The sequence below is a fragment of the Drosophila pseudoobscura genome, chromosome 2 (assembly GCF_009870125.1).
Source record: "Drosophila pseudoobscura strain MV-25-SWS-2005 chromosome 2, UCI_Dpse_MV25, whole genome shotgun sequence".
NCBI classification, from domain to species: Eukaryota; Metazoa; Arthropoda; class Insecta; order Diptera; family Drosophilidae; genus Drosophila; species Drosophila pseudoobscura.
This window is the reverse complement of record NC_046679.1, coordinates 31096433-31112511: the sequence shown is the minus strand read 5'-3', so window position 1 is coordinate 31112511 and position 16079 is coordinate 31096433. Positions and strand designations below refer to the sequence as shown.

Here is a 16079-nt window from a genome sequence, read left to right as displayed (position 1 = left end):
GGTTGGGTACCACTCAATGGTAAAGCTATAACTGCCATTTACAAACAATTTTGTGCTTGAAGCCAAATTAAACGAACATAATGAATAATGAAGGCTGATAACAAGAGCTGTACGCACACACAAAAATACATGGCACATGGTATATGGAAATAGTGAAATATTTTTTGGTAGATGGCAGGCAGTATTTGGGCTACGAGGCATTGATGGCGTACAAGCTCTCTTCCTCTCCCTGTCTCTTTCACTGTCTTTCTATTGATAAGGTGCCCAGGGCTGTGGGGGGCTTTAGGTCGTCAAGTGACGCTAAATTATTAGCAATTATCAGGAGACAAACGGTTCGAAATGACTTCAAAATTGGGCATAAATTGTGGCCAAGGAAGAGCTGCCTGAATTTATAATGTGTCCGTCTTATAGGCATGTGTGCTGGTTGGAGTAGATAAGGCGGGAATTAATATTTTCCATTCCGTTGGAGGCTTCTTTAATTTATACATATATAACTTTATTCGATCACCTTCGAAACTTGCTCTTCTCCCATACAATATATTTATGTGTATAGATTTTGTGTCAGTTGATTTTTGTTGTTCTCCATTGTAATTGGGTTTTGGATTTGAACAATTTGTTTATTGGTTTATTTACGGATACTTTGTTTAATTTAATTGTGTTTATTTTTATGCAAATTGAATAAATATTTCGTATATAGCACTACGTTGGCTGCAAATGTAATTTATAAGCAGTTTTATCATTGACCTCTTATTGCATTTGATTCACTCCTCATTCTCTCTCTTTCTGTATTTCTCTCCATAATTTCATACATACATATATAGATTTGTTATTTGATTTAATATTTATATTTATCTTTAGCTTTTATCTTTATTTTAGAACTATTTATATGCTTCTGCAAGAAGTGGTTCAAGGTTTGCTTTTATTTTTATTGAGAGTTAAGAGTTGCTTTGCTTGAGTATTGGTTTGCTTTTGCTTTTGCTTTGATTTAAATTCCATTTAAAGTAAAAACAATAATTCAAAATGCAAATTAAATTAATTCAACTACAATTTGACACATAACTAGGCATGCACACATTGAGTTAACAGTTTGGATATCTTATTTTCATTTTTCTTTCGTTTCTTTTTGTTTTTCTTTAAGTTTTTTTTTTTGGTTTCAAAAAGCACTATTTGTTGCAAGTTCTTCGAGTATTTCGAGTGTGGTTGCTGCTGTTTGTTCTGAACAAGCTGCCTAGACAATACAAGTACAAAATAATAATAAAATTCGAGTTTTGGTAGCAATTAGAGTGAGAAAATTCGAGTAGCAAAATTATTTAAAGTAGGAGTTAAGATTCATCGTTTCCTCGTTTTGTAGAGATACAAAAATTCAAGTTTCAGTTAAGATTTTTGGTGGATAGTAATGTTAGGATAGGTTAATAACGTTTACATATACGGATAGGTAGGTAGGTAGGTAGTAGGTGTATTTTCTTTAGACCAGATTCTCCACCTTCGTGGTGTCCATATGGAGGATGAGGGTGCGCATAAAGGACATCTCTTTGCGCGCATTCTCCAATATCACCTTGGGATCCTCGGATGTGCAGCGCAGGCAATTCGGTGCGAACACCATGGCCAGGTTCGACGAGTCCATTTTGGTATTGCTTACCACCTCAGAATTGGAGAATTGTTGCAGGAAGTGTATTAGATACGTTAGAACCTGCAAGCATCGAAAGGATTCATTTATAAGTCTTCTCTGATACTCTACAGATCTTCTTTAACACGCACCAGCTGATTTATTTCGGGCAACTTATTAACTATTTCTTTGGCTTTGTCGGGATCCTCGGTATTCACGCAATCCTCATAGTAGGCATCCGGTATGAGCGGATCATACAGTTCCCGATACCACAGCTTAAGCAGGCTCGCTGGGGCATGGGCATCAACTGAAAGATATAGTAGGAAAACCCTTTAGTAAGCTCCCGCTTCAATGGTTAGTTCTGCTTTCCTCTTACCCATTGTGTTCTTATAGTCAGGAACATCCCACCGATCCAGGCGATTCTTCATGCAGCTCACCTCATCCACATCCGCTGAGACGCGAAAGATGCCCTCCGTTTGCTTGCCATTTAGCAGCAGAACCTGAAAGAACCATCAAAGGTTAGAGAAGTTCCTCGGGGACACCTCTGTGGGTTATATTACATGCTCTGATAGAGTGGTCTGTATCCAGGGCAACTTGCGGAACGGGAACTTATCCTTTTGGAGATCCATCACCTCTGACAGCGTGTTGCCAAACATGCTGTTCCGCAGGATTTGTTGCTACAAGAAAAGGTTTAAAGAAAGCTCTTTAAATGATCAAATATTTCAACTCACCCTCGCCTGTTCGACCTCATCCTCTGTGGGCTTTTTGGCCAGCCTTCTGCCGCTGCTGCCTATGCGATCCAAGCGGCGACAACAGACTGTGGCATAATGCGAGATCTGCACATGGATGGGCCACTTGCAGACCTCCATGAAGCTGGTGGCAAACGAAGGATCGCGATGGCGATTGACATAGCTGTAAGGGAATACAATTTGGGTCAATGAATGGAGAATCTCTCTGGAGATGAGATAAATCAGAACATACTTGAGCAGCGTGGGTTGAAAGGTGGGCGAAGGCGGCACAAAGGACAAACAAATGGCCATCAGTTCCCAGCCACGAATGAGCGATTCTCGCTTGGGATTCTCCGTGGTTTGGCGACACAACTGCACATACAGCTCATCCCTTAATCTGCAAGGGAAATACAAATATTTAAACACCATTTCCACAAGTTTTCATAGACTAAAAAGACTCACTGTTGCTGCGGCAATGATGCGGTGATGATGTCAATGGCCACAGAGTTGAGATTCATGCCCATGCGTGCCTTTCGATCGGCCATATAGATCTGGACCAGTTTGAACAGCTCAATGGCCGTCTTCTTGTCGGCCTTGTCCCGTGAGAGGGTCAACATGGGCCGACTGATGGCCTCCGCGGTCCAACTGAGCATATCCCGCACCGATGCCTTCTTCCGGAAAATGCCCTTCGAGTGCAGATTCAGATTGTCGGCGGCAAACTTCTCGATATCACATTCCTTCATGCAGGCCAGCGTGGCGCCGTGTCCCATTCCGCTATTGATGCCACCCGGTGCCCGATCGCTGGGCGGAAAGATCTGCTGAATGGTGGGCTTGAGCGATGGCGGTGCCAGCTTATGGCCTCCCGCACGTGAGAGGCTAGCGGCCGCGCCTGTGCCCTGCTGTTGACTGGCAACAAGACTATGGCTGTGGCCATGATTGGCCTCATCTTTGGCTGATGCTGATGCTGCAGCTGCTGCTGCTGATCCCTGACTACCGACGCCGGCCAGACGTGAGATTTGCCGATTGGGCGAGGGCAGCGTCTGTGATTGCTTCTGTTTGGAGTCGCTCGGGTCCAGATGCAGTTGCTGATGCGGCGGCGCCGGCGGCTGGACGTGATGGCCATGCCCATGGCCATGGCCTTGATAGGGTGGGGTATTCGAGTAAAGCTGCTGACCATGGTAGGCTCCTCCGGACGAGGGACTGTACGACACGGTGTCGTAGTATGAGGGCTGATAGCGAGGCTTTGGCTTGGGTAAAGAAGGTTGCGCTGAGGGCTCCGTATTGCCGCCAATACCCTCCAGCACAGCCTCCACATTATCGGAACTGGAAGAAGGAGGAAGTTAGTTAGTTTTATCTGAAGGAATAGTCATTTTTTGGGTGACTTACATGTCCTCTCTTCCAGCAGGATCGTAGGGCGGATACTGATACGCATAGTAGGAGACACTGTCGCCCATGTTGGCATAGTCCTCGATCATGCCATAGTTGTGCTCCAAGTAGCCACCGTGCGTGTCCGAACCGCCATCCGAGTCCTCGTTGTCCGGCTCATGACCAGAGAGCGAGTGCTCCGACTGGCTGTCCGAGTGATACGAATCTGAGTCGCCGCCATCGCCACCGCGATAGTCGTAGCGACCCGAAAGCTTTGCCTGCTCGATGATGTAGTGCTTGAGGGGCAATATATGCGGCAACTCCAGATCCCAGTTGCTGTACAGCGGCGAAGTGTTGCCATTGTCGTACTCGGCATCGCTGTTTTCCGCCTGCAGGTGATGCTGCTGCTGTTGCTGCTTGGAGCGTCGTTTCTCGCCTACACCGCTGTGGTGATAGCCACCACGCTTGTCCAGGCTGGAGCTGGCACTGTGCCGCAACGATCCTTGGCCGGGATAATGATGCGATTGCGAGCGATTCGCCGTCGAGTTGTTGGACTTCTGGCGCTGCCGGGCAGAGTCGTTGGAGCCACGCGAGGAGTGCGTCAGCAGGCCCAGATTCTCGGTGTTTAATCCTCCACCTCCTGGCGAGATAGGTCCCGCCTTTCCCAGCGTAATCCTCTCGAGACTCATCAGATCCAGACTATGGCTGGGCTCCTGTATCCTAGGCGAGTGCTGCAACTGAGGCAGTGGATTCGTAGCACTCGTTTTGGCCTGCCGCGAGCTCTTGGTCTGAGGACTGATCGGACTCTGAGGACTCGAGTCGCTCGAGTGTTTTTTGTGGCTGCTGCTGCCGCTTCCCGCTGTACTTGTGGCGGTATTGCTACCACTGGCACCGCCGCCACCGCCAGCACTGCCTGCACTCTTTGTGGCATTGGTTGTGTGCCGTCGCCTGGAGAGTGGTGTGTTCTCCACCGACTTGAAATACTTCTCGTGCATTGAATCATCGCTGGCTGCTCCGCCGTTGGCCGCCTCGGCGCTGCTCTTGCGATAGGATTTGCTATGATGTCCAGCGGCTGCGGGATTGATCGAGGAAGACATGAAGCTCCCAGACCGGGCCAACGATACTTTGTACTCTCGATCTACAAGATAGATTAGTTTAGAATGGGAGCCACACAAAGGTCATTCCACTTTACCTCCCCCATAAGATTTACCCACTGGTGTTCCTGCAACTCCACCGCCTCCGCCTCCACTGCGTTGTGCGTTCCTTTGTTGATGCTGCTGTTGTGCGTAATTGTACGGGGTGGAAGTTGGTGCTGCATCTGGTGATATCTTCTTCTTTTGCGACTGCGGCGTATGGATGGAGTGGGTGGGCGAGGCAATGTCCGATGATTTGGATGAGCAACAGCCCTGCATATGATTGGGCAGAAGCTGATGATCGAAGTACTTGTCGCCGTAGCCACTGCCACTGCCCGTGCCCGTGCCGCCACCAATATACGATGAGGATGTGGACGTTGTGGGGCCATGCGGTAAATTATGCGAGCTAACACTCTCTTGCAACATTTCAAAGCTATAAGCGTACCGAAACCCAGGGACAAGCATTAAAATGTGGCCAATGAGATGAGGAATAGTTCTGTGTGTCGACTTACGCTCCATTATCCTTGCCGCCGCTGCGTTGATGCTTCTGCAAGGAGCCCAAACGTAAGCCCTCGACATGTCCAGGTGCTGGCACTCCTCCTCCCCCTCCTATGCCATTGCCCGCATCATTGAAGCGTCTATAGCCATGCGCACTGGACAGGCTCGAGTCACTGGATTTTCCCGATTCCTTGCAGTGATTGCGGGAGTCTGTAAAAGACAATCAATTCAAGGATGAGTCATTCCCAAACGCAAGAAGGAGCAGCTTACCTTGAGACCGTCGTGAGGCATAGGCCTGCTGCTGCTGATGCTGCTGTTGCAGGTCCATCGAGCGGGATGAGTCACCCGTGCCGACGCTGCAAAAGATGCCCCCAAATGGAATGTAAACACAATTCGAAACAGAGATATATGTAAACAGAATTTATGGTTGCCTGCCATCCCAGGGTTCAACTCACTCAACTCACCGAAAGCTTTGACGCCCACGCGGACTAGAGATCATTTCAGTGCCGGGCAGCTTCTCCTCGGAGCTGGCCACTGCACCATTACCGCCACTGATCCGCTGGCCACGCCCCTTCTTATTTGGCCCTGACATGGGCGATGCCTGCTGTGGCAGATGTTGCTGCTGCTGCTGCTGCTGCTGCAGCTGTGGCTGTGTCTGTAGCTGTTGTGTTGGCTGCTGCTGCTGCTGCTGCTGCGGTGGATGCTTCTGGGGCGTTGTCTGCTCCCGCCGCTCACTGGGATCGGTGTTCTGTTTGAGCGTCTGGAGCTTGGCCAGCGGTATAATGTCGCACTTGCTCGGCCGATGCCACACGGTCTTCTGCGTGGCCGCATTATAATAGTAGAATCGTTGCGTTTTCGTGTCAAACAGTTCCCACCACTGCGATGAGTCGGTTCGCTTAATTGGCACATCCTGTAATGCGACAAACGGAACGAGAATGAGTACGGGAACGAAACGAAACGAAACCAGACGGAACGCGTGGCAAATTATTATAACTTGGATTATTATTATCATTTATATTTCATGTGTAGGTGGTTGGGATCGGGGCAACATGTGGAATGTGTGAAACCAGAGAGCATTTGGTTGAAAAAGATGGGTCTTTTCGCTGTCTTTTAGTGACAGCGGCCTGATGGCCGTTACTCTTCCGTAGAATACGTACTATCTGGCAACCCTTCAGCCCTACAATCAGCTGACCAGCTGGCTCTCTCTCTCTCTTTCTTGCCGTTATGCCTGATTTAAACAGCTGTTTTGCAAGACAGAAAAAAAGGATTTGTAAAGCTACAAAGAATATAGATCAAAGATATGTATCAATCAGTGTCGAACACGAGTCGATATACTCCTTTTCATCTATATATCGATCGGATCCTAATAAACATTCGGTATATACGTATTTGTTTCCAAAAACAATCGAAACAAACCTTGGAAAAGGTATTGTCATGGGTTTTCCACATAACACAGACGCCATATGGGAATCTCCATCTCAATAACCCTCAATTCCCGAAACTTTCCCTCATTTTGCCAGATAAATCATGATAAATCTATTAGAAACAGACGCTTTTCTTCCATTCTTGTTTCTAATTTCGTTTCCAGTTCAGTTAAGCTTAAACAGTTTCTACTTTTTTGTTTGCACGAGTCTGCATTGTAGTTCTCTTGTCATCTTATCGCCATAAAGACTTTGGCACGTCTCGCGAAATTTCAAGAGAACTGACACTGGACCCAGCCAGACACCGACACAGCGACATTATGTGATGTCTTGGGCAATGATAAGTCGCCTCCGTTTCTGGCCCAGCTTTGTTGGATCCTCTATTGTTGGCGCTGGTACCCCCTCCATACGCGACCCTCTTGAATTATAACCAACAATTACACAAAACGAATTTATTTTGGTATATTTCTTTTTTTGCGCACAAGAGCTTTTCTTTTGGGCTTAATCAGCAAACTTGAGAGGGAGAGAGAGAGCACAAAAAGCTTTGTGTGTTTTTAATCTGAATCTGAAGGGTTTTATCTTTAGAGCAAATACAACAAGTGCAACAAGGTTTCTCGATTATTCCTGGCACAGCCACTCCCCTATACCATCCAATGGCCTTGTCCAAGAGGCGCGTGTGTTTAATCCGCTCCATCTCGCTCTCGCTCTCACTCTGTCTCTCTCTCTCTCTCACCCTCTCTCTCTCTGTGTGGCATCTTTCTGTCGGAGAAGTCAGGGTTATTTCTGCAAAATGCAGCGTGGGCTGACCTTGAACTTTTTGCACTGCAGATGCGCCCGCCCACAGCAAAAGCACAGGCCCCAGACCTCAAATGGGCGAGAGATGAGGTGGAGGATAGCTTAAGAGTGGGCAGAGGAAAAGGAGAAGGAGAGAGGAAGCAGAGGAAAAGATGTCAAGCCAAGGCGCATAAAGTAGTGGGTACTACCACATCGCTCAATCTGTGAAACAACCCAAGTCCAGTCTTTTTCTCGACCTTACCCTTTCTGTAATACACCCTGCCCTCGTGTACCACAGCCCTGACCCACGCTTCGTTTTTAATCTGCAGCTTTTGTTACTGTGGTTGCAACTGCACCCAGTCCCCCTCCCCCCCATGCCCCCGCCCATCGGCAACCCGAACTACTGCTGGCTGTCCATTGCAAATGAAAGCTTTAAGCTTGGCTGCTTTTCATTTCTGGTATTCCATTACCATTTCCATTTGGGGGGAGACGGGAGCTGGGAGACCGCGTCGCATGTTGCATAATTTGTGGGCGCGACCAGACGCTGATTGGGGCAAGGCTACTCATCAGAAGGGGGGAATGGGCTGAGCGATGCTATGCAATGTCGTCGCGTTACGCTTTTCGCATTGTTGCGTTTCCAACTGTCAGTCAAGTCCGGCATGTCAGTCAGTCAGTCACTCAGTCAGTCAGCCATCCAGTTTGTCCATCCCCCCTTCTTATCAGATCTTTCCTCTACCTTCCACTAGCGTGAGAGAGATTGTACTATTTATAAGAAAACATCAACCGACTCGACTCGGCCTCATTTATGGCCTTGTACGATATTCCAAATATTTTTTTGTAATTATGGAAATACAGCAACAACAATGGGATAGAAGAGGAGAGCTGCCTAAATCTTCATCTCATATGGCAGGGAATTACAGAGAAACGCCATATCAGATTGATGGAACATTGTATACCCCTTATAGAAAAAGGCAAAAAGAAAGAGTTTTTACATAATATGAGGTGTCATGTATGGGAGACCTTGATCTCTCATCAAAAGATGGGATTCCTTAGAAGTCGAGCCCTTTTCCTCTTATTATATCTTATTACCGGGTATCTTATATTCTGATACTCGACTCTTTTGTTGCCACATGATTTTCAACTGTTCTTTTCCCAAAAATTTCATTGTTTTCGTGCTCAAGAAAGGGGGCGGAATGCTTTCAAGAGCATTGCACTTGACTATGGCAAAAATTTTGAACAGAACTCGTCAAATTTCTTTCCTATTCGTAATATTTGTATGGGATTTGCTATGGAAACTTTACTCAGAATTCTTACTCATGCCGTTCCATCCGAGTTAAGATGAAAGACCTCAAAAGCGATATCAAGATATAGAGAGGCTGTTTGTCATACATATTCTTATGATGAAGCATGGAAAAGATAGATATACAATTTCACAACTGAGCTGGCGAATAATTCTTATAAATTCTTATAAGTATGATCATTTGTGATCCCATTTAGTTTGCCATTATCAAAACTCCATTAATTTCCCCAATTGTAAACTTTATATATAGATCATTCTTAGGCATTATAATGCATTCGTTTCGTTATCTGTGCCTACACTATTCCATGGAACATGAAACACAAAGATGTTCGCTTCTCTGGGGCGTCTGGGGCGCTTATTGAAAAACAATTCCAACTTTTAATCAGCGGCAAGTGGTGGCGCAAGCCGAGAGCCACGCACGATATTTCTAATCTGGTGGGGTCTGGCCGTAACACTGTTGCCGAGGTCAGTTATGGACCAACACACTTCTTCCTTCTGCTCCCTCTCCTCCCCGATCCGACAGTGAATCATGCTTGGCAGAAATAGCCAAAATGAAATTAAATGATCCACAGACGCACAAATATACAGACATGCGAGTATGTACGTAAAAACAAATAAAATTGAACCGAAATATTTCGTTTTTCCGTTTTGTAAATTAGGTCATCATCAGAGCGAATATTTGAAGCCGCAGCAAACATAGATCTACCCCCAAATAGAGCTCCCCCTCCGATAACATCGGAGGGACTAATGAACGAGTGTCTGCCCCGACTACTGTTCAAAGAATTGTGCGAATTCGAATGGAATGTGTCCACTCGTTATTGGTAACCAATGAATGGAATTGAATTGTTGGCAATCGAAAACAGAATTCGGGCGTTGCACGATTGAAAGTTATTTCCAATTATCGAAAACTTTTAATACGATCCGTGATCCGTTTTCCAGACAAAAGCAATAACCATCAAAGGTCTCGAGATTTAATGATAATGGCCATGCCCCTGGCCACATGTTTCACATTCTCGAGGGAGCAGGCAGCGGAATGCAGATCCCTTACCATTTTCAATGCTTTATTTATAGATCGACGGGCGGGCAGTGCAAGAAACCTAGTCTTAAGCTTGTTTATGGGTTTTCTTCTCCCGGAAAAATTAAATTGAAATATGTGCAATATCAATAATCGTCAATCAAACAAATAAAAGTGCTTGATTTGTTGTCATATTCAAATGAATCTGTGTGGGTTGTAATGGAGATCTTATCGTGGCTTGAACCATAAAATGTGACTAAGAAAATCCCAGACACCATATATAGATCGCACGTCATCCATCCGCATGTGGCATCCCCCCATGCATGAGGCATTTCCCAATTTCTTATTTCATGCCTGAAAGTATCTCTAATAGCCCCAAAAAATTCGTTAACAATATTTATGCACATTTAATTGGCTTCGTAATTGCTTTCAAATTATGCCAAACAACGCGGAAGAAATGGTTAGATGTGGCACACTTTGGCCAAGACAGGAAGCCATACCTTGCCCAAGAAGGCTATGGGCAATAGCCCGACGATGGAGAAGCAGAGGGGCAGGGCAGGTCTGCTGCATTTGAAAGTCATCGATTTATAACATACCCAACAGACTGAACATCCAGGGAGTGCAACAGAGTGCATGCATCTACAGGATAATCAGAGCCAGAAGGACTATTAGCTTTAATATCCTACCTTCGCTTAACCGATGGCCTCAAGCGAGTTTTCTCTCTCTATAATATTAAACGATTAAGTACCCTGAAGTCCAATATACCCTGCACAATACCCACCAATAACAATTTGAAATATTTTGACGATTGCGTAGTTGTTGGTAGGCTGCAAGAAGGGGCGGCCCAGATCGGGGTTTGCCCATTTTTGAGGAGCCAAACCACCGGCGCCGCTTTTGGTTACCCCCATCGTTGGACTACCCCTCTCTAGCTCTCCACTCTTCTCCTGGTTTTGGGTGACGCCGGCGGACGCACGTGAACATTATCGTTTTATTCTTGGCTTCGGGGGGCTTCTCGTTCGGGGCGAATCTTGTAACATGAAACGAACGACGTTCGTCGTGAGGGCAAGACTTTTTCTTGTGTGCTTTCTTCGGCTGCTTCCTCTGCTGTCGCTTTTTCTTCTGCTTCTGCTGGTCCCTATTAACCGGAAGTTTTACAAAGGCAAACGAGCAAAAAGCAACAACAGAAAAAGTATGAAAAAGTTGACAAAGCGCCCAGGGAGTGTGAGAGGGGTAAGGCAAGGGAGTCATGTCGACTTATAATAAAAAGCAGAGAGACAGAGAGAGAAAAAAAGTAGTCCCAACTGTGAATAAATTTCAAATCACGTACAATGAACGCAGTCCACCAGTTCTTACTGTTGTTTTTGTTGTTGCTGCTTCTGCTTTCTGCTGGTGACACCAAAAAGAGCGCAGCACGCTACAACAAAAGCAACGCGGCAGCGCAGCTAAAACAAAAAGCTGCAAGTTGGCCAACAACAACAACAACAAGAAGAGTAGCAGCGGCAGCGGCAGAGAAAAAAAAGGAGTTTCAGTTAGAGAGCCGACGCGCTTAATACCCTTGTCGCATCTAACTATGGAAGCAATTTAATAGATTTATACGACTTTGATTCAATTTAAAAACTATGGCTATATCTTCTCGGCTTTTATTTATAATCCCGAATAAGTACATATGTATACTTTATGGGGTCATAAACGCCTATTCCATTCTGCTTTACCAACATCTGGTCAAATAAGCATACCCTCTGTGACAAGCAGAGAGAATGTTGCTAATTTCGAGCACGTTAGACAGCTGCGGGGGTGGCATAATGAAGGCAAAGCGAGGTGAGAGGAAGCATCGGTGGGGATGTGAAGAGGAAGTGGAGTATGATCATCTCCCTCCCCGCTTGACTCCTTTAATAATGTCTTTTTCACGCTGCTCTGCATAAATTCTTTAGATTATATTGCGCAGTGAAAAGGATTCGCTTCCGCAGCAGCAACAATTGCACTGCAGCTGGCGTCTCTGCTTACGCTGGCGTTGACGTCGCTGCAATCAGATACTGAATTGAGGGCGGGCTTTTGCTGTCGCTTAGGGTGCTCTTATAATGCACGCAAAAATGAGATGGGAGGAGGATTCTCTAAGGGGAAATGTTTTACGCAAATATGGAATGTCCTGCCTTTATTCATAGACCACGATGCATAATTAATTAACTCTGTTGATCAAATTCTTGCTGCGAAAAACAGCCATTGATATTTACATACATTTTTATTTGTTTTTCTGCTCTTCTGTTCTCTTTTGTTGGACCAGGTATGACACTTGCTTAATGCTAATGAATTAATGCGATGGGGACCTACAAAAGTACATGCCGTCATTGGGTCTAATTTTCTTGTTGAAACTCTCTTAATGGTGTACTATCTGAAGAGGAATAATGAATCAAGGGGGACCTATGTTGTAGCATTTCTGGTGTCATCTCTCTCCACGTTGTTTTCGGTAAGTGTCATACAGGCTTTAGCGCCGACACATGCCCAACAGCAAGAACGGTATGTTTGCGTCTGTGCCTGCGTGTGTGGGTGACGTTGGCTATGACTCAAACAGAGAGTGAGAGTGACAAAAACCGAAATGAAATGCACACAAATAAACACTCGAAGGAGTAACAGAGAGGCAGAGAGAAAGCACAAGCACACACACACACACACACACACACACCCACAGATGAAGAGGCGATATGAGAAAGGGTCAGGCAGCAGACCACATGCAATAAATCATGGCGTCAAATGGACACCCACGGACCGCCAGGCCCAAGGCAAACACAGACTATGCACTCTCTCAGCATGCAAGCAGGACTCGAATTAAGGAAGCAGAGCCAGCACTCACACATGCACCCAAAATTACATGCGTGTGAGTGCAATCAGGAGCGAAACGAGGCCGTCCGCCAGCAGTCGACGAGGACATTGCATCCAACAACAAAATCAATGAAATTTTCACTACTTCCGGCACTGAGAGGGCAAAAAATAAAACCGAAACCGTATAGAGGCAAAACGAGGATAACCAGGTCTGTGTTTGCCTTTCTGCTTTGGCTGGTCGGCTGCCTGCGGGCGAGACCGAAGTTATTAGCCTGCAACACCTTTTGGAAGTTGCCGCATTAGAAAAGCCAGCAGGAAAAAGGAAGAATGAGGAAAAGAAGCAAGAGAGGGAAAGAGATGGTAGCAAAGGCTTTGAGCAAACAATTTCCAACTTAATAGTTTCTCCTTCTTTTTTTTCGCTCGCTTGAAAAGGAAAAGTTTTGATTTAAAATGGGGGAAAAGCAAAGAATATTCTATGAAAATGTTAGTTTTGATTTAAAATAGGGAGAAGAAAATAAACTCTATGAAAATCTTCGTTATGCAGGATGAAATGGAGTAAGGACAGAGAAAATGTAGTAATAAAAGATGAAAAGAAGTAGAGAAAAGGATAATGTAAGCTTTTAAAGATGAAAGAAAATTAAGAAAAGGTTAAAGGGAAGCTCGAACAAAATAACAAAGACGGCAAACGCTTTCTCTCAGGCTGTTATAGCAGAATAGTTATATCATTCGACAGATATTTTAATATAATTAACCTTGGTCACGCCACTTTATGAACTGGGTTATGAAAATTTGCAAGCCAAACCACAAGCATGAAAATTGTGCAAATAAGTGACCCAGAATAATAATTAAGAAATCAGCCGGACAGCAAATTGTTCATCTAATCATTGAGGAGAGGATCTCGCCACACAGCCCCTTGAAGGGTTAATGAACCTCGTCTCTCTCTCTCTTCACTGTAAATTTCTGCGGTGATCTTTCCTTACTTGATATCTCTTCTGGGAAGAATGTCCTCCCAGGAGAGTTGTAAACATTGTAGATTATATTTAAATGGAATAACTTACTTCTGGTGGATCCCAAACGCATTCGCCAGTTGTGAGATTGGCATACATATGCTCCTTGGTGCGTGGCTCGATGATTTCTACCCATTCTATTCTGTAAGGCCAAAAAGAGAGAAAGTGATACAGATGGAGAGACAAGGACGGATAGCACGCAAACGAGCGGGCAAGAAATACACATAAATAAGACATAAAATGCGATTGCTTCTATTTTAGAGCGCCCAAAAAAACATTTCAGGAATGCTCTTCACGCCCGTGCGCTCCTCTTCATGCACCGTAAGTACAAGATATTTTGTAATACACGCCCCTGCAACAGCAGCAACAACAACACTATAACCAAAGTAATAAAAACAGAAAATACTCTTCCAAAAAGCAACAGCAACAACAATCTGCAGGAAAAGGAACCCCAAAAAGAACGTAACAAAGTCCCTCCCTTCGCTGTTGTCATTCAATATTTCACACATTCATTCATTGAGGCAAATTTCTATACGGAAAAAAGCTGACCAAATTTGGCTTTTGTGCGTGAGATCTCATTCATTATATAGTACTATGTGCGTGAATGTGTGTGTGTGTGTCTGGTTTTCCCCCACGTTCAATTGGGCTTTTCTCTTCACACACACAGACATATTTTGTCAAGCGTTATCCGGTTTTTCCTTATTTGAAAATTGCAGTTAGAGAACGGCCGTCCTTTCCTACACACACACACACACACACGCAAATAAGGAGTGAGAGCGAGCAAGAGAGGGTGCCAGCCATGGCTGGGCTCTCTTTTTGGCATATTTGGCAGCACGACGCTTGTTGCCGCGCCTTGCAAGAAAATCGATTTTGCAGGCACGCTTGGCTCAAAAGCCAAAAAATGCATAAATTTGCCAAGACCCGAGCCGGCCCGGCCTCTAGACTAGCATTTAATCAAGCTAAAGAAATGCAGGGAGAGACCGGGGAGAGGGCGGCTCACTGGAAACCCACACGAAGAAACGCACACACGCACTCACTCAAACACTCTCTTCAGCACGCAGCTGTCAAAGCGGCAGGCGGCTCGCCTTAAAGAGGAGGAGGACCTCCTTCACCTCTCTCGCTCTGACACTCTCTCTCTTGTGAAAGCCACCCACCACCCAGCTGCACTCTGCATTGAAATTTTCTGCATTCAAGACAATTTATTTAACAAAAGCCTCTGCATTGTTGCCTATTGCCGCTTGCTTTCTTAATAAATTGTGTACACAATTTCGACATTTGCGTTGTCTAGAGGTTGGTTTTGTTGTTGCTGGTGCTGCTGCTGCCATTTGTTGTAATGCTAGTTGTAGTGTAACGGCACACACCTTTCACAACTTGAACTCATTTTTTCTCCTCTTTATTACTGGCCGCTCTGTCGACTGATGGGGCGGCGGGTTTCTCTTGGTGTTGTTGTTGTCGTCGTCGTCTTCTCTGGTGCTGCTGTGTCTCCTTTTGCTATTTCTGCTGCTTGACTCTGCTTGTTTCCTTACACACACTCACACACTCACGAACGCACTTAATATATATATCTATCTATTTTTTCACTTATTTTCGTTTTGGTGGCGGCAGCGAAAATGCAATTTTTCTTTCTCAATTGATTTTTTCTACCCACTCGCACTCCTTTTTCACATGCGTGCCGTGGACGATGTTGCATTTGTTGTTGCAATGCAACTGGAAAACACTTTCACATTTATGACATAATTTACAGGCCATATTTTCGCTTTGCTTTTCGTTTGTGCAACTGCATGTTTCTTGTTATTTTTGAAATATTTATGTTGCACCGCCTACTCAGGAGAATATCATTCGAACAAATCCGCCTTCCGCTGCACCAAGTAAATAAATATTCTGATGAAACTGTTTACTAGGTTTTTGGCAACTCTAAGTTATATTAGTCATTTTGGGTCTGCAGCCGTTCTTTCAAATCCGCCCTCCGTTAAGTTTTAATATTAAAAATTGTATTTCTTGTTTTCGTCGTCGACGCGCGGCTGTTCTGTCCAGTTCAGTGTGACCGCGGACTCGATAAAGCTGAAATAGATCAAAATCGACAATCAGAAATATACCAAAATATACCGTCACATTTTAAAAATATACCGTAAATATACTGTCGAGTTCAAGTTCTATTATATATATTCCTCGCTTTTGATATTCCGTCGAATATTACAGGATATATAGATCTCTCAGCATTGCCCAGCTAATTTTATACAATTTAGGAACCTATTTTATACTTGACGGATTTAATTTAAATACTTACTTCTATTGGATTTTGGCTAAAAAAAGGTTTTAGCGAAAAAGGTCAAACAAAAAAACCGAAGACAGTAATCGTTCCAATAGCTCAATTTTGATATTCAGTTGAATAATGCTGGCTTAATGAGATTCTTA

At 44.9% G+C, this 16079-nt stretch overlaps 1 protein-coding gene and 1 long non-coding RNA gene across 2 annotated transcripts; both read right to left on the bottom strand.

Moving 5' to 3' along the window:
- Positions 1-561: 561 nt before the first annotated feature.
- Positions 562-15744, bottom strand: RhoGAP93B (MyTH4 and RhoGAP_KIAA1688 domain-containing protein RhoGAP93B). The gene is made up of 14 exons (XM_002138058.3): positions 15026-15744; positions 13716-13806; positions 5795-6240; positions 5601-5686; positions 5345-5540; positions 4892-5265; positions 3721-4837; positions 2797-3657; positions 2588-2731; positions 2338-2518; positions 2167-2283; positions 1983-2106; positions 1759-1913; positions 562-1690 (listed from the first exon to the last, which is right to left on the bottom strand). The coding sequence occupies exons 1-14, from the start codon at positions 15043-15045 to the stop codon at positions 1466-1468; spliced, it is 4137 nt and encodes a 1378-aa protein (XP_002138094.2). The 5' UTR covers positions 15046-15744; the 3' UTR covers positions 562-1465.
- Positions 10228-12907, bottom strand: LOC117183785 (uncharacterized). Its single transcript, XR_004468961.1, has 2 exons — positions 10622-12907; positions 10228-10564 (listed from the first exon to the last, which is right to left on the bottom strand). It is a non-coding gene; the product is annotated as an uncharacterized lncRNA (long non-coding RNA).
- Positions 15745-16079: the final 335 nt, after the last annotated feature.

What these genes read in the sequence shown, in the direction of transcription:
- RhoGAP93B (XM_002138058.3), bottom strand. Translation starts at nt 15,045, where the DNA reads ATGAGTTCAAGTTGTGAAAG. An exon ending in GGCGGCAAGGATAATGGAGC is followed by an intron (nt 5,266 to 5,344) that starts GTAAGTCGACAC and finishes GTACGCTTATAG; the next exon opens with CTTTGAAATGTTGCAAGAGA. An exon ending in AGACCACTCTATCAGAGCAT is followed by an intron (nt 2,107 to 2,166) that starts GTAATATAACCC and finishes TGGTTCTTTCAG; the next exon opens with GTTCTGCTGCTAAATGGCAA.